At 35.2% G+C, this 27,570-nt stretch overlaps 2 protein-coding genes across 4 annotated transcripts in view; one reads left to right on the top strand and one right to left on the bottom strand.

Annotated features, from left to right (window-relative positions):
• LOC120624559 (hemocytin) overlaps positions 1-16,743 on the bottom strand; it is an 89,075-nt gene extending 72,332 nt beyond the window's left edge. For 2 of the 3 annotated variants that reach the window (XM_039891190.1, XM_039891191.1), the window contains exons 1-10: positions 16,552-16,743; positions 15,141-15,404; positions 13,415-13,473; positions 8,860-9,019; positions 7,865-8,088; positions 6,689-6,880; positions 5,381-5,421; positions 4,135-4,325; positions 2,474-2,628; positions 703-842 (exon numbers count right to left, since the gene is read on the bottom strand). In XM_039891190.1, the coding sequence (XP_039747124.1) occupies positions 703-842; positions 2,474-2,628; positions 4,135-4,325; positions 5,381-5,421; positions 6,689-6,880; positions 7,865-8,088; positions 8,860-9,019; positions 13,415-13,473; positions 15,141-15,404; positions 16,552-16,628 (1,503 nt within the window). In that variant the 5' untranslated portion in view covers positions 16,629-16,743. The remainder of the gene's footprint in view (positions 1-702; positions 843-2,473; positions 2,629-4,134; positions 4,326-5,380; positions 5,422-6,688; positions 6,881-7,864; positions 8,089-8,859; positions 9,020-13,414; positions 13,474-15,140; positions 15,405-16,551) is intronic. The other variant, XM_039891189.1, reaches the window with a different exon arrangement.
• Positions 16,744-17,156: 413 nt separating this feature from the next.
• LOC120624259 (putative histone-lysine N-methyltransferase 1) lies at positions 17,157-20,819 on the top strand. Its single transcript, XM_039890708.1, has 3 exons — positions 17,157-17,279; positions 18,733-18,885; positions 19,119-20,819. The coding sequence occupies exons 1-3, from the start codon at positions 17,220-17,222 to the stop codon at positions 20,817-20,819; spliced, it is 1,914 nt and encodes a 637-aa protein (XP_039746642.1). The 5' UTR covers positions 17,157-17,219.
• The last annotated feature ends 6,751 nt before the right edge of the window (positions 20,820-27,570 follow it).

The following is a 27,570-nucleotide window of genomic DNA, read 5'->3' as shown; positions in this document are numbered from 1 at the left end:
TTTGGCACACCGCACACCGCACACCGAACAAGAATAAAAATACATTTTAGTAAAAATTAGTACTTATTAAATAATAAGAGATTAAAAAATTGGGGCACACAGAACTCAAAAAGGCGTTCCTAGGAGATGCAAATAGCTTTGTGCGAGTTCTAGGTATATTGTCAACACATGGATAAAAACGCGCTCGGTGTCTTGCAATGCGATGGTAAAATGGTGAAGAGCCAACGAGATCCAACAGTTCCTGAGCACACTCCCCGAAGACTCTCCTACAATCGGACTTTGGATTTTAGAAGTGTTGCATCCTCGCCTTTAGTCTCCTGGCTCGGCGATCCACAGCATTCAAAGCGGTACTTGGCTGAGCTATCATAAAGAGATAGATAGCTTCACTTTCATGAGAATACCAAGTTTTTAGGGGGGCAGTTTAGGGTTCAGATTCTTTGGAAGTTGATGTTAGCTGTGATGTCATCACCCAGGAGATCAATGCGGGATGTGTAGTCTCCACATTATCGAACTAGATGGCGCCACAAAGATCCTGCATCGCGCTAGAAATGTTATTATATACAACCTCCAAAGATGAAATGGACTTCGGTCCCCGAGCACACAACACTCGCTCGAAGGAAGATCTTCCTATTAGTATGGTCGAGCGTATCACCATAACTCCCACACATGGGCAGTATTACATCGGTGGTAGTAGGTATTTACATTGGTGTCCCATTTGAGTGTGATGCCGGCGTCCAAGTCCACGAGCACGTGGTCGCTGGGCATGGATACGCGGATGCCGGGCAGCGTGGCCGGGATGGGAATCCTGCGTTTGCTGTTGCGGAACACCAGGGAACCGTCGACTGCGAATCAAAAAGAAAAAGGGTTTAGCTTATTCTGGCCTAGACAATATTGACCCCTCTAGGTATGTTTGTAGGTGACATCAAAGGTGGAGGAAGGGCTCTGCATAACCGTGGTTTGGCCTTATGTAACCCTTCCGGAAACGGGTAAGACAATTTGACCCGCTTCCAGAAGGGTTGCGTAAATGCATTTTCCAGAGTCTAAAAAAAAGGTATGTTGGCAGGCGATATATTTATCCATATCGCCTACCACCATACCTCGAGGGGGAAACCGTCCTCGAGTCCACTAACTATTAGTAGTACTGCACAAAAATCTGGTTCAGCAGGTATTGCTGAAGCTTGCAAAAGACCCAATGTGTTTAGAACACTGTGTAACAGGTTAGTGGCTAACATTTTCGTTGTTTTCCTTGGAGAGATATCCATGAGGATTTCCCCAAGGAAAAATAAGCGTTGGCAACAAAAATATTATTGTGTGAATGTCTGAATTCTGCCATTACTTTTTATGTGTGCCTGCTGCACCCGATACTAACATTACTTATGAGTATATTTCGTTACCAAAGCCTGCATTGGAGTAGCTAAATTATTCCCTGTTTTACTAGAGCCGAGGCCTTGGTATAGTAGTGTCTTATAAAATCATGACCAACCAAGTCCTGTTATTCTAAATTGTTAAAAATACTTCTAAACTCTTATTAATAAAAGTCGCGTAAGGTCATAATAGCTACGCAGTGTTTTGTCACAATTCAATTGATATAAAAATTGAAGAGATCGCTATGCAGCGATAAGGCCGCCAATTACTTTGTGTTAAATTTTTATTTACAATTTTTCTGTATGTTTATTTGGTGTACAATAAAAGTGTAGTGACCATCAATGGTCAAACCTATTATAAATGTTGTCATTTTTATGGAACAATACAATTACTTTTATTTTTTATTCTATTTTACCCATTCATTCATTCATTCATCACCTTTATTATGTCAGAACGTGACATTTCTCTGCGTGGCTACTCTAACGTCCTAAGTTTATTAATAAGGGTGCTAAAGTCTAACAAAAACCTCATGCAATAAGGACAGAAAGTTATAAATAATAAGGGTTACCCCCTTATTATTTATAATATTCTGTCCTTATTATCTAATAAAAACCTTATGCAATAAGGACAGAATATTATAAATAATAAGCGGCGATAGCTTGGTGGCCAAGGCTTCGGCTCCGTTTCGGTGGGACCGAGTTCGATCCCCAGCTTCCACCTCTAACTTGTCGGAGCTATGTGCGTTTTTAATTTAAGGAATTAAAATATCACTTGCTTTAACCCGGAAGGAAAACATCATGAGGAAACATGCCTGAGACTTTTCTTTAACGACCCTTTTGCCCAGAGTTCAATCAAAATCAATCAACAATACTTTATTGCATACAAGAACAAAACAGAAATAAATAAAAGAGAATAAAGGTACAAGTCATTTAAATTTGTGTAACAAAGGCGGCAAATTTGTGTATCACTTATAGTGATTTGGGCACACACACCCCACTCACCCTGAGCGGAGACCCGTGCCCTGTTGCGGGCCGGTAATGGATAATGAAGATCAAAAATTATAAGTTATCTTGATAACATCGATTAGGCCAGAATTGATAAAACTTACACGATGTGCTGAGGGAGTACATCTTCTCGTCCAAGTACACGGTTATTTCATACGGACAGTAGCCCTGCCTCTCACACTGCGTTTGCTTTACAGCAACCGTGTATTTGTGCTCGCTTGCATCTCTTACAAGGATCTGATTGCACGAGGTTTGGAAGCTGTTGAACAGATATTATTGAATTAATAACACTAAAACTTACTAACACTAGTCCCATATAAACTTAACTAAATTAATATAATAATATTTATATTATTTTATTTTAATAAACTGAACTCGACCTATATCGATGACTTTTTGTCTCAATCATCTGATGAACCGTGACGGCTCACTAGTCCCTCCTCCTCTTTCTCATTTTTATTATATATGTTTGAGGATAATTATTTATTTTGTTTCATATTTTAATTATTATATTATTTTTAAATAAATATCATTTTTATATTGGTAGTTACTTATGTATTTATTTGTATATAGTTACAAGTCTTGTTTTATATATATTATGTATATTTATTTAAGTAATGAATTATTTTTTATTGGTATATGTATATTTGCACACCTACCCATTCCACTGCCTGCTGCTTTTTGCCTGGAAGAAATCGCTATGAAGCGATAAGGCGATTACATTGTACACCTTCATTTGTTGTACTTTTCGTTTTTTATGTATTTTTTGTGGCGCGCAATAAAAGTATATTCATTCATTCGAACTTTGTTGCGTATATAAATTGTTAGTATCTTTTTAATCGACTTCAAAAAGGAGTAGGTTGTCAATTTGGATTTTTGTTATTTTTATATATACGCGGGTATAGCTCCGTCTTATATACATTATATACTAGCTGTTGCCCGCGACTTCGTCTGCGTTTGATTTTGTTTTAAAGTATTCAGTATCGCTAAGCCTTAAATGAGTATAGTTGTATATATATATAGCTAAGATCTAAGCTATCCTATCTCTTAAGTTGGACCAATTGTGTCAGGTTGGACCAAACAGGTGACACGGTGTGCCAATTTAATTTAAAATCGGTTCAGTAGTTTAGGAGTCCATCGCGGACAAACATCGTGACAGGAGATTTATATATATTAAGATAGGTTGGCAAAATATTTTTTTTTTATACGAAAGGAGTTTTTTTTCTGAAATGAACTTATTTAAATTTCATATCTGGTAAAGAGTTTCGGAGACAGGCAACGAACTATTCAAAAAATTACAGAAACTCAACTATCGCATATATTTGCATTGTATACGCAATCACAAAACATAATATAGCACCCAAAAGGATTACGCATATGTATTCAGTAAATCCGGGTACACCCAAACTTTCTATCTTTTACGCAACTGGAAGCTAGTTGTAGTATTCAAGCTTGATTTATACAAAACATTATTATATTTTAGTTGATATAAAATTTATTTCAGAAAAAGTTTCTTTTTTGTTAAAAATCTTGTTAATGTGGCCATTTATACCGTTAGATACAGAATAGAGCTCCATTAAATTATGAGACTAGAAACTGTAAAAACTAAGAATTTATATATATAGGGTTTAATAGGGGGTGAGAGAGCCTTTTCACTGCAGTGACGGTCTTTTCTGGATTCGAAGATGTTTACCACCGAACAACCGATGGCGAAACCACCCTTCCTTTCTTGCTATTTATAAAGAAATACATATTGATTGCTAACCTGTATATTTTTCCATCGAAAGTCTTATAATGCAGGCCGGACCATGTCAAGCAACTACCGCCTTTTGGAGTCAGGTCTTGCACCACTATGATCGGTTTCTTAACGTTTCCCGAACCGTACTTTCCAGATCCCTGCGTCGTATGTTCATAATGGTTGATGTCTGTTGCGTTCGGCGTACGTAATGCGTATGGCTTTAAAAGAAATAAGACATTTGCGAAGGAATAAAAAAAGAAAAAACCCAGTTTGCTTTAGACCACATGAATGGAGTAAAACTTCTTTAGCTCCACCTATACGAATGTGTATGTGTATATATATATGTAAAGAACTCTTTTCTCGAGTTAATATATCGAACCTTTTCTGAAAGTCACCAATGTTTTTTACAGCGATAAGTGATATTTAAAAATGATGTTTAAGAGTTTACTTTAAGAAGAAATTATTTTGATTTTAAAGACCCGAAGGGCTTTAAATGTTGTTTCTTGTATTTTCACAGAAACGCAATTTTTTCTTTATTTTAACTACCCATTGAAGGGAGTATTATAAACATTATTATATATATCTTTATATATGTAAAAATGTATATTATACAACGTGTAACCAAATTACGAAACACTGTTGAACGGTGCATAAGTATATTTCATAAGAAATCACTTGTGACGACGTTTTTACTTATGACGACCCTATTGAAGATAAAAGACGTGTACCTAATGAAGTGACAGGAGTCACTTAATTTAATTTTGCATGTTATGTTATATCTGATGTATTTCAGTAAAAATTATGGCAGTAGTTTACTCAAAACTATTAGCGTTTCGGTTTCACAGATAATTCTCAAAGACAGTAAATAGTGTACCTATAAAGCATATGAAGTAATATTTCGGTTTTTATTTACACGTTGTATATATTTTATTTATTTATTTCCAACTTACGACTAGTTTACAGGAATTTCCTCATGCACTAGCGTGGATACTATATGTAAAGACCTTTAAATATATACAGAAATATATATATAAAAACATACAGTAATATTGAGAACGAAACTCTCTATCGTTGTTTCTTCATTAACTTATATGTACCTCTCAGCTTTCGTTCGCGGCGCCCGATCATACTTTTCGTAACGCTTTCGTCACGCATTCACTAGCTTACTCCCAAATCAAGTGTGCATAAAGAAAACCATTTAAAAACCATCACCCATTTTTAAAATGTTTGGTTTTTAATTTAAAAGAAACAATAGATAAACAATAAAACTTACGTTATTGTGCGTGTTCACGGGTGTGACGACAATGACTTGTTCTGTAATAAAAGAAATGAAAATAATAGAAGAGGAATTTGATAATACATTCGGTCCGGCTTTATACCATCGCATAAAGCAGTATTACTTTGAGATGGTTGTAGTTTCGTTTCTGTAAAGGGATGATGGCTAATTTTGAAAAACTTACCTATGACGTTCGGAAGTACTATATCCAAAAAATATCTTATGTTTACAGAAGGTTTTGTTGGTGAAACTTGCAAAGTCTATTTTCAAAAAATTATACCGCCAAAACGCTTGTAGGGTGTCATGGCCGCACTCGTTACGACAAGTGCAACGATTTTCGAAGTTCAAGTAATACAAAATTATGTTTTTAATGACGAGACTTCCTTCGGCGTTCTAACTGTCGTCGTAGTAGATCGCGAAATCAGTTAATTTACCTATTGAAAATAAATTCCAATATCACTCAGATTATTGATTAAAAATACGTTTTCCACAATAGATAATAAGATTGTACTAGATACTACTGTACTTTTTTACCAATTTTTTTGTTACTGTCACCGTACCAATTACAATCCTCAGTTTTATGGCGTTTTTATTCTACCCGATATACAGAATACTTACATAAATACTTATATACTGCCGTTAGGCACTATAGGTAAAATCAAAATAAAACAAAGTGCCGCGTGTGAGATTTTCTTCCTACGTTTACTTATTCGATGACGTGAAAGTTAACTACGATTTATACGGTACCGATAGAGCGCCATCTACAGATTCCAAATTCCAAATTCTTTATTTCTAGTAGGCTTAATATAAGCAGTCTACCACCAGTTCGGAAGGCAGATTCTACCGAGAAGAAGCCGGCAAGAAACTCAGCAGTTGCACTTTTCCAACACCAACTATCTAAATTTTACATTTTATCATTCATTTTTCATATCATCTTGTGAGAGATAAAAGCGGAGCCGGATGCTTCCAAGCGAACTTGTCATTAAGAAATTCATCAATTGTAAAGTAACCTCGCTTAATGAATGTGTTTTAACATATTCTTTAAACTTATCCATTGGTAGAACCAAAGTGACAGTATGGTTTCCCAGTGTCGTAATTAGATGGCACTTCTAGCAAAAATCATACACTTTGCACTCAGGTGGCAAGCGCTTTCAGAGAGGATATACCCAGGTATACCCTTAAGGCCAAAACTATGACCATATCATGACTGACCAAGGCCAGATGAGATATAATGAAGATGATGTTTCTATGTCTCCATGTAGAAGTAATGGAAAAGAATATTGGCGTGAGCGCATGTTCACTTACCGTAAACGCACTGTGGAATGGGCTGCGGTAGGAATACGCCGGTAGCGTACTCGCAAACGTATGTATCAGCGGGTGGAGTGCTGAACCACGCTCCGCTGGGGCAGTTCAACACACATGAAAACTTTTCCGAGTCCCCGAAGCATCGGTACCCGCCGTTGAAACCCAGGTTGCGGAAATCGCACACGCTTGCGGCTAAACAAAGGATAAAACCATTAAAATTTCGTTTTACGATCCCACTTCTGAACACAACGATTGAAGACATCGATATCATCTAAGTATTTCTTCTAACAAGAGTATCTGTTTATTTTCTAAAGCAATTGCAGTTTCTAATGTACCCCGACTCACCGCGACTCGCCTGCATTCGCTATTACTACGCTTGGCTAATTTGGCTCTTTACTATTGTAGCGTGCTGTTAAATACCCTACCCTCGCCTATCAGATACAATTTATTTTTTAAGCTGGACTGTTATTTCCAGGGCTTAGCGCGTTCTAACAAAAACAAGAAACACGAAAACTTGATCAAGGCAAGGCCTACCCTTATTAGAAGTTTGCTGATAATTGTCCCAAATCAGGAGATTTATGTACGCCCTCGCTACGCTACATAGTTAGAGGATAAGAATATGGTGTATTCTCGAGTTAAACATACTACTTTTCATATCGATCGTGAGCAAAAATATTACAAAATACTTCTGAAGAAGATTCACCTTTTTTTTCATCGCGCCACTTCATACATTTTTTTTTACATGTCCCCTTCAGGTTTCAGAAATTGTAAAGATCGTTGCCCATTTGAACCTATTCAGTCGTATCTATATTTTTTAATAGACAATCCACGGTTAAGAACAAAACGTAGGCCCAGTAACCAACTTTTTGGTTTAATTAATGCTTAAAGTTTGCAGTACATAATAATTTACATTATATATTTAAAATAAAAACTATTAATTTATTTTTATGATCTTTAAAATAATTATTGTTGATAAATAAATATTATAGCCTGGTAAAAAAGACTAGAAATTTATTTCCACAGTTCCTCTTAGTGAATCATTATTGTAACATATCGCTATTACAGAAAAAAATCTCTTTTTGAATTACTTTACCGACCGCGGTAAAGTTATGAGGTTTCCTCCATCCACAGTTTAAATAAAGAACGCCAATTTTCCTTATATGGAAAGTGTCTTACAATATTGGCATTGTGGTCCTCTGTAGTCCGCGGGGCACTGGCACATGTTGACAGATAGACACGCTCCGCCGTTCAGGCAGGGCGGGTCGCACTCGGGCTTGCAGTCGGGAATCGAAGTCAGGTCTGCGCGTGTCGGCTGCCACTGCCCGTTGACGCAGCGCATGTCCGCCACCGTGGTGCCGTCGATGAACTTGTGGCCTTCCATGCAAGTAATGGTGCAGTAGCTGTCAAAACATCATCATAATACTCTATTACATATTAAAATTACAAATTTAGACATTTATTAGAAGGAATTAACTTTTATTACTTGTAAGTGATTTTATTTTAATTTAACAAATATAACCTAAAATAAACTATTTAAAACTAAATAAAATCTAAAACGTCCTCGAAACCACCGCAGCGAGGCACAGTTCCTAAGATGCTGGCAGCATTGCCCCTTTGGATAGCCAAACTAATTCGTTGGCTAAGGTAACTGCCCGCTCTAGGATCACCGGAAGACTCGATAACTCTTTTCGATAATTACTCGATAACCCTTTTCGATAATTTTAATTTTTTTTAGAAGAAATTGAAAATAAAAACTTGCAGAAACGATATGAAATTCACGGTACATAAAGCTTCAATTTTGTATTAATTATATCCACCCATTCTACAAGGCACCTCTCACAATGAGAAGGGTCTAGGTCGCAGTCCAACACTTGGATTGGTGGACTCCACACGCCTTTGAGAACATTATGTAGAACGCACATGCAGGTTTGCTCACGATGTTTTCCTTCAAAGTTGAAGCAAGTAATATTTTAGATGGTTAAAACGCACATAACTAAGATAATTTAGTGGTGCATGCGATTCGAACTCAGCACCCCGAAAGTGATTCCGAAGTTCTAACCACTAGGTTGGAGGAAAAATATAGTATTATAACAAATAAAAACTAAATACATATTTTATAATATAAATATTTGAATATTTGTTTGAAATAAAAAATACTTTTAAATACTTACTCAGGCGAGCATCGCCTATCAGAGTTGGCCGGCAATGGCGGATAGAAGAGGCAAGGCTTCTTCTCGAACTCGCAGTACTTGCCGTTGAAGTTGGGCGGGCATTGACACGTGTTGGTGTCCACGCATATCCCGTTGTTCATGCACTCAATTTCGCATTTCGCTGCAAATAACACGAAAACGTGTCATTCATTAACACGCACTTTATCATTTGCAGGTCACTATCAGCGGCATGCACCTCATACATGCCCAAAAGCACTGCCTACCCAAAAACTTTTTATAACTTGTATCTCAAAGGGTTTTTTTTTCTTTTTTGGCTATCTTCCTACTCTATGCCTACCCTGCAGGCCGATTCTGTATCTCAGTTAGCACCAAATTTAGCTAGCAAATTGTATCTTCCAACCGATCTGAAACTAAGGCTTCCGAGGCGTCGGGCTGTTGGTATCGTCGAGTACACAGTCACATCAGGATGCCTCGTGTGAGATTTTTAAACGGAAAGAGAGCCATCTGTTTATTTATTGAGAGCACTGACAACGTGCATATTTAACACGTTTTTATATAAAGCACACACACAAAAACATAGATTGATATGCACCTCAATTACAAGTGCACATAGCGTTCACAAAGCGTAATGTAAACTTAATTTGCAAAAAAATTAAACTCTCCGATAAGAGTTCGGTGAGTTTTTTTTCTAAAGCGTAAAAATCTAGTGGCAATACTGTTTCCTAGTTTTTTTTAATATATAGCGGTCTCTCGATTCCATACGAATCTTAGTGAACTCTCACGCGATCGAATTAGTAATAGATACAATATCTCAAACTGCCTAGTGTTTCGTCAGCGTTTGAGCGTCTCACAAACACTGTAGCTAACATTCCTTAGCTGGACAAAAGATCGCACTCAAATACTATACTTTCATATATTATACTATACTCCGCGAAATGCATGAGAATCTGTATGATGAAATTTATAGTTTCTTGAATCTTTATACTACATATATCTCTATACTTTATACTACTACACCGAACAGATATTCGGCAATGTACTCTCTATGCTTGTTTCGCTCCGAGTATGCTCAGGGGATCTTGACTCTACAATGAATAATTGTTGAGAGAATTGTTCGTAGTTGTAAGCATAATTTTCATAATATATCCACCAATCGGTTTCTTTTGGTTTTCCTAATCCTAAGGTTGCTGGAAGAGATCGCTACTAAGCGAAAGCCCGCCCTTTGTATCCTACTTTTTAAGTTTATTTTTGTTGTGCCCATTGTATTTTTTGCTATTTGTGGTGTAAGTACAAATAAAGTGTATACATAATATATATATATATATATATATATATATAATATATATATATATATAATATATATATATATATATATAAATAGAGTAAGTTCTCTAAATATGGACCACTCTTATAATATGGACCATAGCAACATTAGGCAAGATGGCGCTGCTATCAATGTGAAGTTAGCTGCATTTGCTGGCCTTACCTGGTCGCGTTCCGCCAGGGAATCCAACAGAGCTAGATGTGCGTACGTGTCAGCGGCAACCATTTTGAGATTAGAGCGCTATTTGATGTAAATTTTCATCATTATATTTGAACTGTCCCCATTCGGGAAACTTTATAGTGCTACTAATTATTCGTAAAGTAATTCTTGGCTGTATCTTATAACATTATTTTTTTACGAAATTATAACTTTGATATTGCATCATTTTGTAATATGGACCTATGAATGGTTTTGAAAATGGACTAGTGGTCCATATTATGATCCATAGACCATATATTGTAAGCCTTGTTCACTTTTTGTTTTAGGATATGGCGACAACACCTAAACAAAGGAAAGGAAAGGAATAGGCAAAAATGGGACAAAGATTCTATGACTATGGCGATATTGGCTATTCAAGTGCGCAAAATGGGATACTTAAAAGCATCGTAAATCTATAATGTGCCAAAAACCACACTGATCCGTTTATCTCTAAACAAAAAGAAGCCTTTACAGGAGGTGATAAATATGAAACTCGGGAGGAAAGCAACATTTCCCGCCGAGTTAGAGGCCGATCTAGCTGCATATGCATGTTAAGTACACATGGAAGAATGTACATGTACATCCATTACGCGGCTAAAGGGCTTTAACAAAGAAAACGTTAACGCTTTTTTCAAGCTGTTAGATGAAGCTATGGATAAATTCAAATATACGGCAAACAATACATACAATGTTGATGAGACCGGAATAACGGTGGTACCTTCAAAAATACCAGAAATATTGGCCGAAAAAGGTAAAAGACAAATAAAGTCTACAACATAAGCTGAGGTTCAACAGTGACTTGCGTAATATGTAAGAATGCCGACGGTTCATTTGTATCTATGGTGGTTGTTACTACTACACTGAGAAACGTAATTATAATTGTTAAATAAAAATGGATGTTATTCGCTATTAAACTTAGTGTGCTCCATATTAGACACCATAGGTCCATTTAAAAAACCTAGTGGTCCATATAGAGCTGCCTATTTTAAAATGTTTAAATTTGTCATATTTTATAGAAAAATTTAGTTTGTTAAATAATTTGTTTCTTTAAGACATTTTAAGTATTGCTTATAATTCTAAAATAGTTTCTGTACTAATTTAATTCAAAAAGACTGATTTCGCTTCCTTATTTTGTGTTTGATTTATACAAATTACTCTATATATATCATGAAATTAAAGCCAGCTAGCTGATTAGATGATAGTTAACTATCATTAAAACAATAATCTATCATTTCACTTACTGATTAAAAAATAAGTTTGGTGCCACTTATGGCGGGATCTAATAAACTGGCAGCTGGCAACGATCGTTACATAGGTACTGCAGTCTTATATAAGTAGGTACTGAATTATCATAAGACCTAACCCTGCCCTGGATACTATCAATATCTATCGAGAACAGTACCTACTTATTATTATTACATTTGGGTCGTATTATACCGATACTGATGCTCCCATATTTATTCGAATTTCCGCCCAAACATAGATAGCGCCCCCTCCTACACAATATGATTACGCGAATATAATTATTTTAGGTCTCATTTTAAATACTAATCTTCGAGGGAAGGTCAACGTTATCGCTTGTTTTATTACAAACGAAATGAACAACGAAAATGTGGTAAATACAAATAAATCACCGATACCTACTTATATCTATCCAAACAAACAAAATTTGTTATTCATTTCAAAGTAAAAGTAGCTTGTGTAGTGGGTACTTAGATAACTGATAAATATTAAGAATAATATAGGTCAATAAGTGCTTATAAAAATATACAGAAAAACACCATGACACGAAAAACATTCATGTTCTACGCACAAACATTTTCCAGTTGAGAAAAACGAATCCAAACCCTTGCACTCAAAAAGCAGGGTCACTGTCCACTGTGCCAAATGTCCTGTGTGCGGCACTCAAAATAATCGTCTGTTTTAAGCCCACACAAAAATACGATAATTTCCATCTAAGTTTCAAAGGGCTTTATTTGACTCGCTATTTGTACTGAATTTTCACGTGGTTATTGTCGTGGAATAACGTGACCGGTTTTGAAGGAACTTTTCAGTTCTTCAGACAAATTTGTTAAGAATGTTATATGTCATGTAAAATGCGTACTACGCACACTATAGCGTTTCGGATCGCGGTGTATTCAATGGATGTACGAGAGCTATGGTGTTACGCTCGACCGTAACATTAGGAAGATCTTCCTCCTTTGAATTTGAGTTTGGACTTAAAACTTATGAAAATATTAATAGAAGCAGTGATTATTTTAGTGCAGGGCTTCCCAACCAGAGCGCCATTGAAAGTACAGAGTTGCACCCAGTGGCATGCGTAGAGGTTATGCACAGGTTATGCAGACGACGTTAAATGAAGAAAATTTCCAGTATGAGTTGAAATTAAATAAAACTTAAGGATAGGCATTGTAAGAATTATGAAAAGCCTACCCTTAAGTATTTATAACAAGTACTGGAGATTTTCTTCATTTTATATTGTCTGCATATCCTGTGCATACCCTCTATGAACGCCACTGGGTGCTCCGCTAGGCGATCCTTCTGTACTTCGAACAAAAAAAGTTTTTTATTTTTCATAGTGTTTAAGCAGCGGTGTAACGACTTTTTCTACACTTTGAAAAATTGTTTGGAGATCACCAAGCTCAGCATCACATTGTTGGTAAAGTTTTATTTTATTTCATTCTTTGCTAAAATTTATTATTTAGTATGATTTTATTAGTTTCATAATATGGACATTTTATTATTGCGCATATCTGCCTAACTTTTTTACGCTGGCATAATATGGGAACCCCTGGATTGGGCTTCGATTCCCGACCCGAGTTCTAAATCGAATTCACATCTAACTTTTCGGAGTGAAATGCGTTTTTGATACTCATCATTTTGTCGTCCAAGCTCTATAAGATAACACGAGAAAATGGGTATTAATAATTATTCCATTCTATATTTGTTCTCAATAATTATTCTATGGCATAATTATAAGTTCTCATATTTCACTTATACAAAAAAAAATACCGATTAAAACTATTTTCTTACCCGTATAAGCAGCATTTGCGTTGTTAAAGAATTGTCTGTAAGAGGACTCGTGATTGTATCTGTAAAAAAATATATTATATGTTTACGATTGTCTAGATTTTTCTATAGCATTAATAGACGGACCCAGCTCATGGTACCTAAGTGGTAATCCGTCGCCTATAAACAGACCAGCTCTTTGCAGGGTATGCGAGCTGCAAAGTGCCGCTAAATGTAGATACATCGATCTAATGTTATATTTACATAGTTGTAAAGCACCGGTGGCCACTGTATCGTCGGTTTTTGTCGGTAACATAGCTCTCTCCATTGCCCGCTGAGTGAATCTGACCCTTCATATGAGGGCCTTAAAAATTCAAAATTCATTTATTTCAAGTAGGCCTAATATAAGCACTTTTGAAACGTCAAGTCTGTCTGTTTGTAGTGATTCTACCACCGTTTCGGAAGGCAGATTCTACCGAGAAGAAGCCGGCAAGAAACTCAGCAGTTGCTCTTTTCCAACATTTTGCATTTTAACATTCATTTTTCTATCTTGTGAGAGCTGAAAGCGGAGCCGGATGCTTCCAAGCAACCTTGTCATTAAAAAATTCATCAATTGTATAGTAACCTCGCTGTAATAAATGTGTTTTAACAAATTCTTTAAACTTGTGCATTGGCAGGTCGAAAATCACCTTAGGAATCATATTATAAAAGCGTATACTCAATCCCACAAATGTTCCCTGTACCTTACGCAGACGATATGCAGATGACACTAATTTATGACCATTTCTTGTAAGTCGACTGTTTATGTCCACTTTTTGTTTATAAAGACTAATATGTTGTCTTACAAATACTATATTGTTATAAATATATTGTGAAGCTACAGTAAGTATGCCTATTTCTTTAAACTTCTCACGGAGGGATTCGCGTGATTTAAGTTTATATATTGACCGTACAGCTCTTTTCTGCAATATAAATATAGTTTCTATATCAGCTGCTTTACCCCATAACAAGATTCCATAGGACATAACACCATGAAAGTACGCAAGCCTAGCTATTTCAACGTCAGTAATCTGTCTAATTTTTCTGACTGCGTAGGCAGCCGAGCTTAGTTTACCCGCTAGTGAATCTATATGGGCACCCCACTGTAGCTTATTGTCCAAGGTCACGCCCAGAAAATCTCTATTTTTAGTGTTTCACCATTTATCATTATATTTTTATCAATTTTCTTTACATTTGGTAAGATAAATTCGACACACTTTGATTTTTTTGCATTTAAAAGTAAGTTGTTAACTGTAAACCAGTGCGACACATGCGACATAACACGGTATATTTCAGTCGTAAATCATGTGATTTTGGACCAGCAATGCCTTAAAGTTGTACCTATTAAACTGGATCGTGTGTATACAGCGTGTAAATGAAAACCAAAATAATACTTCAGAGACTTTAAAGGTACATTATTTACTGTCTCTGAGACTTATCTGTGAAATTTTTTTGTTATCACCATCTCACAATGTCATTTTAAATTATTAGAAAAGCAACCTGGTTAGAGCAATAATTTAAACCCAAGCTTTTTATCGATTACGTAGTCCTTTATACTATAATAGGACTTTTTACATTTCATCGTCATCAACCTATTACCGGCCAACTATAGGTTTAGGTGTAACACGCTAGCCGGATTGGTAGACTTTACACGCCATTGAGAACATTGAATGTTCTTTTACATTCACCCGACTCAAATTGAGGTACTTACACAGGTCCAGGTGGCCCCGGTGGACCATATCCAGTATAACCGGTTTTGGTGCCCGAATAACCAGTTTTCGTACCAGCGTAACCAGTTTTGGTACCAGTATAACCGGTTTGAGTGCCAGTATAACCTGTTTTCGTACCAGCGTAACCGGTTTTGGTACCACTATAGCTAGTTTTTCTGCCCGAGTAACCGCCGCCGTAGCCTCTACTGTAGATCTGGTTTCTCGCATACGGTGGTATGTACCCTGGGGCCTGAACGTCGGATTGTCTGTGGAAAAGAACATAAGATAGTTTAATAAACTGTGAATAAGTTGATAAAAACCTTTTTATTTATATTCTAGCAGTGGTTTGCGGTTTTCCCGCACAAACTACGGGACCCAGCGTACTGCTCGTAGGACATAGTCTTCAATCTTTCTAAAAATCAGCTAACTACTAACTAACGTACAGGAATTACAAAAATACAAACAAACTCGACTGGTTTATGATATTACGTACCTACAGATAGTACAGATTTTGACGCAACTTCTTTCAACAGACGATTGAAGTGTGCGCGAATAATACCTACTTACTACCTTGGAGCTTCAATCCCACACAATTTTAAATATGCAATCGCGTAAGCATTGTTAATCACAAATGACCTTCCTGAGGACCTACTCTAGCTTCACGTTACCGATTCTACTTTTATTTCCCAATCACAAATGGCTGCAAATAATTTGTGACTTCGTATATGTAGTTTCCGCGTGATGCGCGGCCAAGATATAGACAGACAGACAAAAATAAAAATATACATTTTTGGGTTCAGTTCTCATCTATTATAGAAAATAAAAAAATAAATCTATATATCGTCAAAGTACCTTAATTTTGTGCTGTTAAAGTGTTAACCTTTAAGTACTAAGAAGGTACCTATAGATAAAAATTGAGCTGTTACATGAAGTTCAGATGAACTATTATTTTTCTTTTATAGACCAAGAACTACCTCAAATATATTAAACCATTATTTGAGGTAGTTCTGAATTTTTTTTTTCGTAGTCTGATTCTACGACGTAGAATGTGTTTGCTCGGTAATTTGAACCCAACCCAAAATTTACAAGTTATATTTTTTTTAATAGGTACTAGTAATAGCCTAGTCGTCGTTCCCGAATATTACCAAAATATTATTTTAATCTTTAAAGCCTGTCAAACCGCAGTGGTGTGGGTCAATGATCTAAATCCCTCTTCAATGGCAGAGGAAACCTGTGTCCAGCATTGGGACAAATGGTGATTGGGATAACGCTTCACAAAGATCAGTGTACACTTGAAAAAAAAACAAATACATAATAGAGCCAATAAAATTAATTCTTGAGACACAAAGAAAACTATCGAATTAAATAAAATTTAAATTAAAAAAGTTTCAAAGGTTTGAAAACGATACTTACGTTTCTCCAATTCCATATCCAGCCTCACAAATACATATTCCAAATAACAAAATAAATACTCTCGCTATGAGATTCATCTTGAATTAAAATAATGTGCAATTTACTCAAACCATTTGTGGTTTTTTATGTATATATTTAAATATGGAACGATTGTCAGCCTGCGAATCACAAGCTATACTGATTTATGAATCGTATTCGGCTATATAATATCTAATACTTGTTATCACTCAATTTTTTTATAAAGGAAATTCATATCCTTTCTGAATCCTCTCGATAAAATATTTATCTGCCCACGCGCGATTTGAATTCTAGCTAAGTTTAGTTAGATACTTATCTTTGTACGTAATATTAGAATTAAGGCAAAAACGCATTAAAAAATTTCTTTCAATATAGTATTTATTTTTATACAAGTATACTGTAAACTTTCTTCGACTGGCGCGAGAGTGTCAATTATGATAATAGGCTGTATGGTCAATGATCTTTGCCTATCCTCAAGAGTGCAAATCAAAAAACAACATCAATATTTCGAAACAAACTGGCTTCTACCCTTCGAAAATTTATAAATTTGTAATATAGGACTTTAAGACTCTGTAGGCTACAACTAAATAGTATCTGATTACTACATTTTTAGGATTTGTTATCTTGTTGATTATTACTTAATAAGTAATATGCCTTACAAGAAAAATAAAAAACAGACAAAAAGAAAAGTGACAAAAAATGTTATACAGGTGAGGACAACCTATAGTAAATTAATTTAATAATACATAAACTGTTACATATGCGCGACGATAGATTTTTTTTTTTTTATAATAGATAAACTGTTATAAGTATATGCGCACGCCTTTGGTTTCGTAGGTGACAATAATATCATAGAATAATGCGTTATTCGAAATGAATAGTTGTGGTCGTACACACTGAGAGCCCAAGAGAGCCTTTTGGACTTGATTTGTGAAGTAAAATTTTTACAAACTTAGGCCGGTATTAAAACAAGCGGTAGCGTTTCAAGTAAAGTTAAAGTTAAGGAAAGGAACTGGCTACGCAACGGTACCTATACATACGAGCCAATAATAACACAAGCATGTATTAAACAAGAACAAATGAAAGGAGAATGCACATTTGGGAACAACACACGCAGAACAGCTATCGCAGTTTTTTTTTTGCTATGAAAATTGCAATAAAAATATTTATTTTAATTTTCAATGATAGTAGTAGCTATTATTATGGCAGGGTTTGATGTTGCCGATTTGTAACTACTAAAGAATTGAAACTTTTTATAGATGTAAAATATATTTTACAACAAAATCTTCACCCTCATTTTCTATACATTGCTGCCATATATGCGGAAGTTCATTTATCCATTTAGGATAGATATGTGCACGCATTTTGTACTACCTGAAAATATTTTTTTTATCATGTGGAAAATTGTCCAAACCACGAAACAAATGGTAGCCTGGCCTGGCGAGTACGAGACTTATGGTTTCTAACTCTAGCTCCTGTAGAGTTACAACGGTTACTTATGTAGTGTGAGACCTAGCGATATCAAACAGCAGTAATGGTGAAGATCGATTCACGAGTTGTTGATGTTTGTTGTTATTGTTTGACCATACCTAACAGATACCAGTAGCATTTTATTGGTCATTGCTTTAGGGCAAAGTTGCGGTGTTTGACCTGGGGTCAGTCATTGCATTTTTCGCTTTCGGTTATCGTAAAGAACACTGTTCGGCACGCTACTATTCCATTGCTTAGTTAAGCAACTCACATTCGTAAACGATTACGTTCCGTCAACTATTTTAATAAACGAGTATAATATGGAAATGTTGGTCCGGTGATTAGAACCCCATTTTCGAGGGACCGAGTTTGATCCCCATAATTTAAGCAATAAAAATATCACTTGCTTTAATGTTGAAGGAAAACATCGCGAGGAAACCTGCACGCTAGAGAGTTCTCTACAATGTTCTCAAAGGCGTGTGAAGTGACCAGTGTGGTTGACTGCTGCCTTAACCTTTCCTGTGTCCTGTTAAATGGCCTGGTAAAGGGTTCATAATTCATCATCATCATGTCATTTGCCATCATCAGCCAATTAGGGTTTCTTCCCTTCTGATAAGAAATATGGATTTAAAACAAATCAATCACGCTGCTCTAATGCGGGTAGTCTATCATTAATGTTTTTTTTTACCATAGAAAAAAGTTATGACCGCTAGACTGATTCTTATAAACCTGAAAGTCGACGATTACGTTTACAAAAAGAAGCCGATTTCAATAGAGGAAGCTTATAAATACGCGCGTGAAATCGAAACGTTTAGACGCCAATGCCACGATGAAAGATGTCTTCAGGTAATAAAACTGCATCTTTAAATAAATAATGATATGTAAGCTGCTGACTCTTATTACTACGTGTCTAGGCTGGTCGGCCCTACTCAGTCCTAGTAGATCATTACTATACTATCAGTGGGGATATTCATATAATCTATATTATATAAGAGATAGTAAACCAGCCAACCCACTAAGAATAATTTAAATAAAAAAAACCCAAACCTTATATATTATTATAAAGTACCGATTTACAGGTTATAGAAAAACTCAGTTCATACATGAAGTTCCTTATAAGAGAGCAATCAACAAAAGATATTGAGGATGTTAATGTAACCCATCAAACAGAGCCCATTGAAGAGTTACATACTGAGAATGATAATGGGACATATACTGCTGGGCCACAGTGTAATACCATTGATACAGAAGTAGATCAATCTGCTTTAGACCTGTCTATAGGAGAGACAAAAGATTCATTAGCTAGCTCAGATATAAACGATAAAAAAATTATAAATCAAAACTCTTTGTCTACAATAACTCAGGAAAACTTAAACGAAGCTTATGTGAATAAAAATGATACTAGACACCATAATATCATGATAGAATCGGAAATAGCTAAAGTAAATACTATTAACCAAAATCAGACAGAAATTGTCGATGTTACAAGTATAAAGCCGCAAAACCTACTGAGTAATTTTGAATACGATAACTATAAGAGCGATCAAAATTATACCCAAAATAAACTAACACAACACAGCTTTAAGGAATCTTCAAATAAAACCTATAATGACATGAGTACTGAGAATAATACGAGCCAATCTGAAATTAATAACCAGAATGATGTTAAACAAAAAAGACAAAAAATAGTTGATGATAGCAACCAACTATCGAATAGTATACTGGATAATTTTGGGCAAGGAAAATATACGGTATTAAGTCCAGTTAAAAATAATACAAGCCTCAATAATAACAAACTCCACCATGATCATGAAATCCCTACTAACACTAAAGATACAGTCATTAAGTACAATAAAATCAACTTAGAAGACAGTAATTTAAACAAAATTAATATTACAGATACTATAAATAAAGTTATTAACTATAATAATAATACAAATAAACGGAACATTAAATTAAACCCTGTTATACAAAAAGATGTAAGCGGAGATAGTAATAAAGTATCACAAAATCATCTAAATAATTCAAACTCGGTCAGTGTACAAAATAATAAAAATACAAAAAAAAGCCAGCAGCTCGGTGATTATGAGAGACCTGATTATATAGCAGACACTAAAAATGAAGTTATTATCCATAGTAATATTAGTAAAGGTATTATTCGTAGAGGTAATAATACAAGGGTCATAGAAATCATCAATCCACACACTATAAAACAAAAAGCAATAGGAGAAAATAGCTCTAAGCTCTCCCAAAATACAAATACTAAAAAATACCCAACACATTTTGTAAACCCGAAGCCAATTATTGAGAAACAGTATACCAGTAATAAGGATAATGCAAAAGGTGATATTTCACAACAGATAAATGTAACGAATGGAGTAGCAACCGTCTTAAAAATGAAGAACACCGTAAAAAAAGAGGTTACAAATACGCTGAAAAAGAGAACTTATCATCGAAAAAAGAAAGTCAGTAATGTAGCTACTGCACAGAGAGATTTAAACGAAAAAGAAATCGTAAATCCAACAGTCCAAACCCGAATAATTTCAGAAAACTCTCGGAACAGTTCCATAAAAAAGAATAAACGTGTGTACTTAAAAAAGAAAAGGGAAGTGATAGATATGACATGGGTAGAGAATGTTAAATTCGTAAGAGTAATAGAGACGGAAGAATACACCAAGTTCGATAACTTTGTAGAATCATTTTGGAGTGATTTAACCGTTCCTCCGTTTATAAATTTAACTGATTTTGAATATGATAACATTAATATTTGGAAGACTTAGTTACTCTCTAACTCAAAGTAATATTAATATTAATAATAAGTTTATTTTAATTAACAGGCGAACATAAGGTAATGTGTATCGTGAAACCCAAATTCGATAATACTGCTATAGTGCAAGACTGAGTCGCAGGTATTATCGCCGATCTCTGGAGCGAGAACCATACACTTTGGACCAAAAACCTTTTGAATTAAATTCAATTGAATGCATTGATGAACTCAAATTTTTTTCTCACATTTTTTTTATTTCATATATTAAAACTCTAATAGACTTTAATAGATGACCTTTATTCCAACAGGAGTGCTATAGCAATTCTATTACAGTTTTTGTAGCATTTAAACTGTAATTGTCACAAAACTTGGAAGTTACTTAATTTCAGGTAGATTTTGGATTTTTTAAAACATCCTGTGCGTCAACATTTGTTATGATTTAGTATAACACCGAACTACTCGATTGAATTGTTTTAACTCGAAATGTTAGACGTTAGGGGTATTTTTGTGATTGTATTTTAATTTTATTATATTTATAACACACATAACTTATTTGTGTTAAAACAATTTACATTGGGTTGATTTAATAAAAATTAATGATTAATGAAACACTTGTCTTCTAATAGATTTATTCATTTTTAATATAAGTCATAATCATTTAGTCTAAAATACACGAATAAATGGCATGCAAAGCAATTTTAACAAACATTAGACTATTAAAAATTCAAATCCGATCCTATGTTATCTTTATACATAATTAATAAATATAGGCCTTTTAGTGACGATGAATTCAATACACCTATCGCATTTATTAATTAAATAAAAAAAAAATTAACACACGATTACCTACTTAAAGTACGGTACCTTAAAAATTTTTTTTTTCTGCTTACGTCCACAATATAGCAAATTTAACAGCAGGCAATATAAACAAAAATAAAATCTAAATTGACAAAAGTTTCAATAAGGCTGATTTTAAACATTTACCGATCTATTACCAAAAAACGGTTATTGGCGTACATTTTATAATCTGTTGCCTTTACTTACATATTAATATATTTACTTTTAGGTAAACGGTGATATTGAGACACTTGCGCTAATGGCTGTACATGAATCTCTAAACTGAAGTAAATGGGCAGGTCTAAAACAATTGCTATCATTTTATTTTCCTATTTCTCCCGGATGAAATTCGTACGGAGCTGGCAATTCAATTCATTTTAGAGATTAAAGCTCTCATCGTTTAAGGAAATATACTTCTGGCGTTCTGGGCACCTTTCAGTGAACTTTTATTTCAAATGGCCCACCTCTATTAATTATTCGAGAATAACCTTCTTTCGTGATAGATATATCAGGCACTTTAACAAAAATTTTATGAGACAAAATTAACTACAATAACTTATTGTTCTCACTATCCCCAGCCTATTAATTCAAATTTATAAATAAATTTTCAAATTTTCCACTCGCACGTCTCTTAACCTTATCCGTCACTCGAAATCTTATTTACCAGGACTCTTAAATTGATAGATTACTTATAAAATACTGTTGCCCGGGTTCGTTAGAAAACCTGTTTCCTCCAGGATTCCGTACTAAATTTTATCAAGGTCGGTGCAGCGGTTGAGCAAATAAATAAACCGACAAACAAACAGACACACTTTCGCATTTATAATATTAGTATCTATACTTTCAACCGACTTAAAAATATATTAGCTTATTACTAAGGGCCTAAATAATGAAATTATATTGATCATTACATTTTGTTTTTTGTGGTCAATCTCCAGAGAGATTTACCAACTACGCGGGAGATAAATGCACAAGTGTGTGCGCAAGGTCGGACGCAGAACCTAAACTTAATGTGCTCTCAGAAACACGTCGGCGAATCACCACCAATTTTCAAACAGAGGGCTGATACTCAGAATTTATTTTACGAACGAAAAACCCTTTCGTTGGCCCGACCCATTTGGTCGGGTGGTTAGCTGGTTCTACAGCAGTAGAACCAGCTAACCACTAGACCCAGGCAGTTCATCATCATCAATATGTCAACCAATGGACGCCCACTGTAGTAGCTCTGCATAGCTCTTTGTAGAAAATTCCAACTACCACGGACTTAATTGATTAATACACTATGATATATTTTTGAATATTAATATTTATTATTTATAATTTGATTTATTAAGTTATAACTGGATACTACCGTGAGAAGACAATTTACCATGGATATTCCACGTACCGATAGAAGTTATCATCTTTTATTCATAGAAAAACATGAACGTCATATAACGTTTTATATACTACTAGTTTATATATCATTTTATTTGAATCAATAGCAGAGAATTATATGGAAACTCATAATATGATAGGAAAGTGCCGTGCACGTCAGTTTCTAAAATCTTCACTGTGATCACTTTTATAGACTTGATTGAAGGTAAAAAAACTCTTGATGTCTGTTCTACGAAAACTTTTATATCAGTGGGCGTAGTACCAAAAAGCAATCACAGCGTCAGGACCCGGCACGCTCCTCAAACTTTTCGGGAGTTGTGAGCGTTTTAAACAATTAAACACTACTCTATTTAACGGTGAAGGAAAACATCGTGGGGAAACCGGCATGCTTGTAAATTCTCTATATTCTCAAAGGCGTGTGATCTGTAACCAATCGCCACTGAACAAGCGTGGTGGACTACGGCCTAAACAGTGTGAGGAGACCCGGGTTTAGTAGTGGGCCGATAATGGGTGATAATAATGACGATTCAGTCTTCTTCTTGCCCTTATTCAACGTTATCTAGGATGGTTTCAACATTTCTCATTCAGAAGTGAAGCCATTGTTGTCTCGGTTTTGAAATATATTTTTACGACTATGTAAAGTCTGACGGCAGCCCTGTTCAAGAATGTTTTTGTTAATGGAATAGCCGCCACTTTTCAGTTCAAAAGGGTAAGGTTCCATTTCGGAGTAGTTCCTCTTTGCAGGTGACTTTGCATTGCTTTTTTTTAATGCTTGATGCTATTCTGTTTCCTCTCTTTCTCTTACTCATATAAGACCAGGAATCTACAGAAACGCACAACACTCGAAACACTCTCGGAATACCCGCTGATTCCGCCATTACCGTCATTTGTGGCATTTGTTTTAAAAGGACAGTTTTTTATATCCCTATAATCCTGAAAGTGTTTGTTTGTTTGTCAAACCCTAACAAAGCCAACAATTTTGGCAACTTGATTTTTGGCACATAGTTAGTTATAAGTAACACAGGCTACTTTTTATTCCAGGAAAACCGCAATAGACGAAATGCGGGCAACAGCTAGTAAATAATAAAAACTATTAGATCAACGGAAGCATATAATCATATGTTTATCTCATTAAATTACCCGGACTAGCCGGAATTCATTATTACGTAGATGCACGCGAAATACTGCTCTATAGGGTTTGCCCAAACATCAAAAATGGGTTTTTAACAATATTTATCAGTTGGATCGTCTGGTATTAAAACGGAAACAAATGCGTGGTTTGTGGGATATCTTCTCGGGGTTTATGTTAGGTAGGTAAATGACAAGAAATTCCGTTCGAGTTAAAACTCGAGTTTTAACCCAAGTTGATATTAAAATATCAACTTGGGGTTTTTATCAACATAAATAAAAAAAAACAAAATAAACATACTACGTCCATACACACATCTCTTAAACGGTTCCGTCATGACCACGATCCACGCAACTGGGTCGAAATATTGACAAATCCCAATATATTATCGTGGTATGTACCCGCTGAACTATTTTTAAAAAATGTAAATTAACCACGAAAATCTTAGTTTAAAATCTTTAATGCACACATCGCCATCTGGCCTCAAAGTAAGCATAGCTTGTGTCATCACGGCGCTGGACCCAGAAAGCTGACAAATTCATACCATCACATACCATAACCATATTGTTCAGAACCATTAAATAAATATACTACGACAATACACACATCGGCATCTAGCCCAAAAGTAAGCGTAGCTTGTGTTATGGGTACTAAGATGACTGATGAATAATTTTATAAATAACTAGTTGTACCCTGCCACGCTTCGCTGTGACACATTGTGATTAAATGGTTCAGAAAAATAGATAAAAACAATCCTTGATGCTTATTATAATATATCATGCTAAAATTTCAGCACGATCGGTGCAGAACTTTTTGAGTTTTTGAAGCGAACACAAACCAACATAACATTTTAATATATATAGATATACATAAATTCTTAGAATTTACATATAAACACCCAGACACTGAAAAACATTTATGCTCATCACACAAACGTTTTCCAGCAGTGGGATTCGAACCCACGGCCTTGGACTCAGAAAGCAGGGTCGCTGCCATAAAAATTTGGCTTACATTTCGAATGCTTGTATTAAAGTCCCATGATGGTAAGGTTAGACAATACCTCTCAAGGCGTGTATTTAAAAGGATGTGAATGGGGAATAAAATTTGGTTGGGAAAATTTTATGTGTTACAAATTGTACGCGGAACAAGTAGCGAGCAGCAGCTGGTGCCATAAAGTTCTGCTAGAAGTGGACGACGAGTGGGCACTTCAGCTATACATGAAAAATTATATGACGGAATTGTGATAAAAACGTAGTCATGTGGCCACTACCACAAAATTACATTAATTGATTTTGTATTGGTGGCCATCTTGGATTTGAAATTTGTAATAGCGTATAATACTTTTACTTGTCAAGCCTTTTCATTTGATACCCATATTGTGGGAAATGTGGAAAACACCATTTTCCGGCGGCCCTCCTGGACCGATTTTTATCAAGCATGGCTAAGAACACTCCCGAATTATTCAACTTGCAAACAAAAAAGCCAAATAAAAATCGGTTCATTAGTTCGTGAATTACGATGTCATACACACACACAGACACTGAAACTAACAAACCGTCCTTTTGCATGCGTGACCGCTGTTTAAAAATGAAAATTGCGAACTAAGGTAAGACAGAATATTGAAAGGCCTTTGAGATATCCTCAAACGATGTGCCGTTTGAAGTTGCTATCCTCTTTGTTGCGTCAATTGAAAACTAATCTATCCTAAATACTTACTGATAACCTAGAAACACCCACATTCATTCCAAAAGCTACAATACTTTACTTTTGAAGAAGAAGTCATTGTCAATGTGATAATTTTATTATCTCTCTAAGGAATCTTACTTATACATATTGTACTCGGTAATAGTGACATTACCACACACCAAAGATAAAGATAAAGATAAACGTCAAATAGTAGAAAAACAAACTGTCATTTGCGTGACACAAAGTTCGGTTAGGTTTCTTCCGTCTATCTTTATTCTACATATATGGTATGTGTAACAGACTTAATTGTTTTCTTAAAACGTTAATTAGTTGATACGTTCGAGAACTCTAGCAAATTTAATTCATTAAATGAGCAATATTTGTTAATATTACATAAAAACACACATGAACTATGGAAACCATATGATATGACACCAACTCTAGATGGATTTCTACAATATACCTACATCTTAGAGCTCTGCTTCAAGAGTGGGCTGCGTTTCGTTCCGTCATCGTAGCGTTGACGCTGCGTCGTTTCTCTAATACTTTAAATGACGCCACATATTTAAAGCGTGCATCGCAGTAGCCTTAGTACAAAATTTGTCCACATGATTGAATGGGATGGGATTGAAGGGGTGAAATGGATCTTATTTGCATTGAGTTAATGCTCACATTTGCCTACAATTATTTTGTTCGGGATTTTGATAGAGCCTTTGTAAAACAAAAAAGTACAGGACTTGCGGCTCACATGCTTGAACATGGGAGTGAAATGGATCTTATTAGCATTGCTTTAATGCTTAAACTTGCCTACAATTCTTTTGTTCGGGCTTTTGACAGAACCTTTGTAAAACAATATGAAAAGTACAGGACTTGCGGCCCACATGCTTGAACATGAGAGTAAAATGGATCTTATTTGCATTGTGCTGATACTCAAATTTGCCTACAGTTCTTTGGTTCGGGTTTTTGACAAAAAGTTTGTAAAACAAAAATCAGAAGGACAGGATTTGCGACTGTCAAAACGAGCGACATTAGGTCCATATTACCTTGGCTAACAAGTCTGTTATGCGAAAACTACTTCTCGATTGCGAGAAAGCAAATCTTGTACTAAGGCTACATGTGTGGCTACAATGATATAATTCTTTGCAACAACGCACTAATGAGGCATCGCCCTTAAGGGTAGTTAGTAACTATAAGGGCCTGTTTCATTACCTTCTGACAAGTGCAGGATAGCCTAAGCTTATGTTTTGTCTTTGTCACTTTATATTAAGTGAGAAAGTGACAAAACTTACAATAAGGCTATCCGACACTTGACAGGAGTAGGTTAACTCATGGACTTAATTATCTACCTATATAATATGTATGAATAGTTTATAATATAAAAACATATATTTTATTATATATCTTATAATATATTATGCACTTTATTAACAACAACAATAGATATATGTATTATATGCAAACAATTAGGATAACGATTAAAATTCAAAGATTACAACAATTTCCATTTGTACAGAATAAAATTGGTATAAATATAGTACAGGAGCTAGCGTAGTCAAAACTAGTTTAATGACGAGAGTAAAATATTTTTAAATTACTCCAAAGAAAAGGAGAAGATTCTGCATTCAGTTGTATTTTTTTTAACAGTATACTTCCCAAGTGGAAATATTGTCCTCAGATCAAGATGTATATAGCTGGCTGTTATGTTGTTCAGCAAACCGATTGGTGTGAGGGATCT

The sequence above is a fragment of the Pararge aegeria genome, chromosome 6, assembly GCF_905163445.1.
Source record: "Pararge aegeria chromosome 6, ilParAegt1.1, whole genome shotgun sequence".
Taxonomy (NCBI): domain Eukaryota; kingdom Metazoa; phylum Arthropoda; class Insecta; order Lepidoptera; family Nymphalidae; genus Pararge; species Pararge aegeria.
Note: the sequence above shows the minus strand (reverse complement) of the source record. Positions and strands in the feature narration are given on the sequence as shown.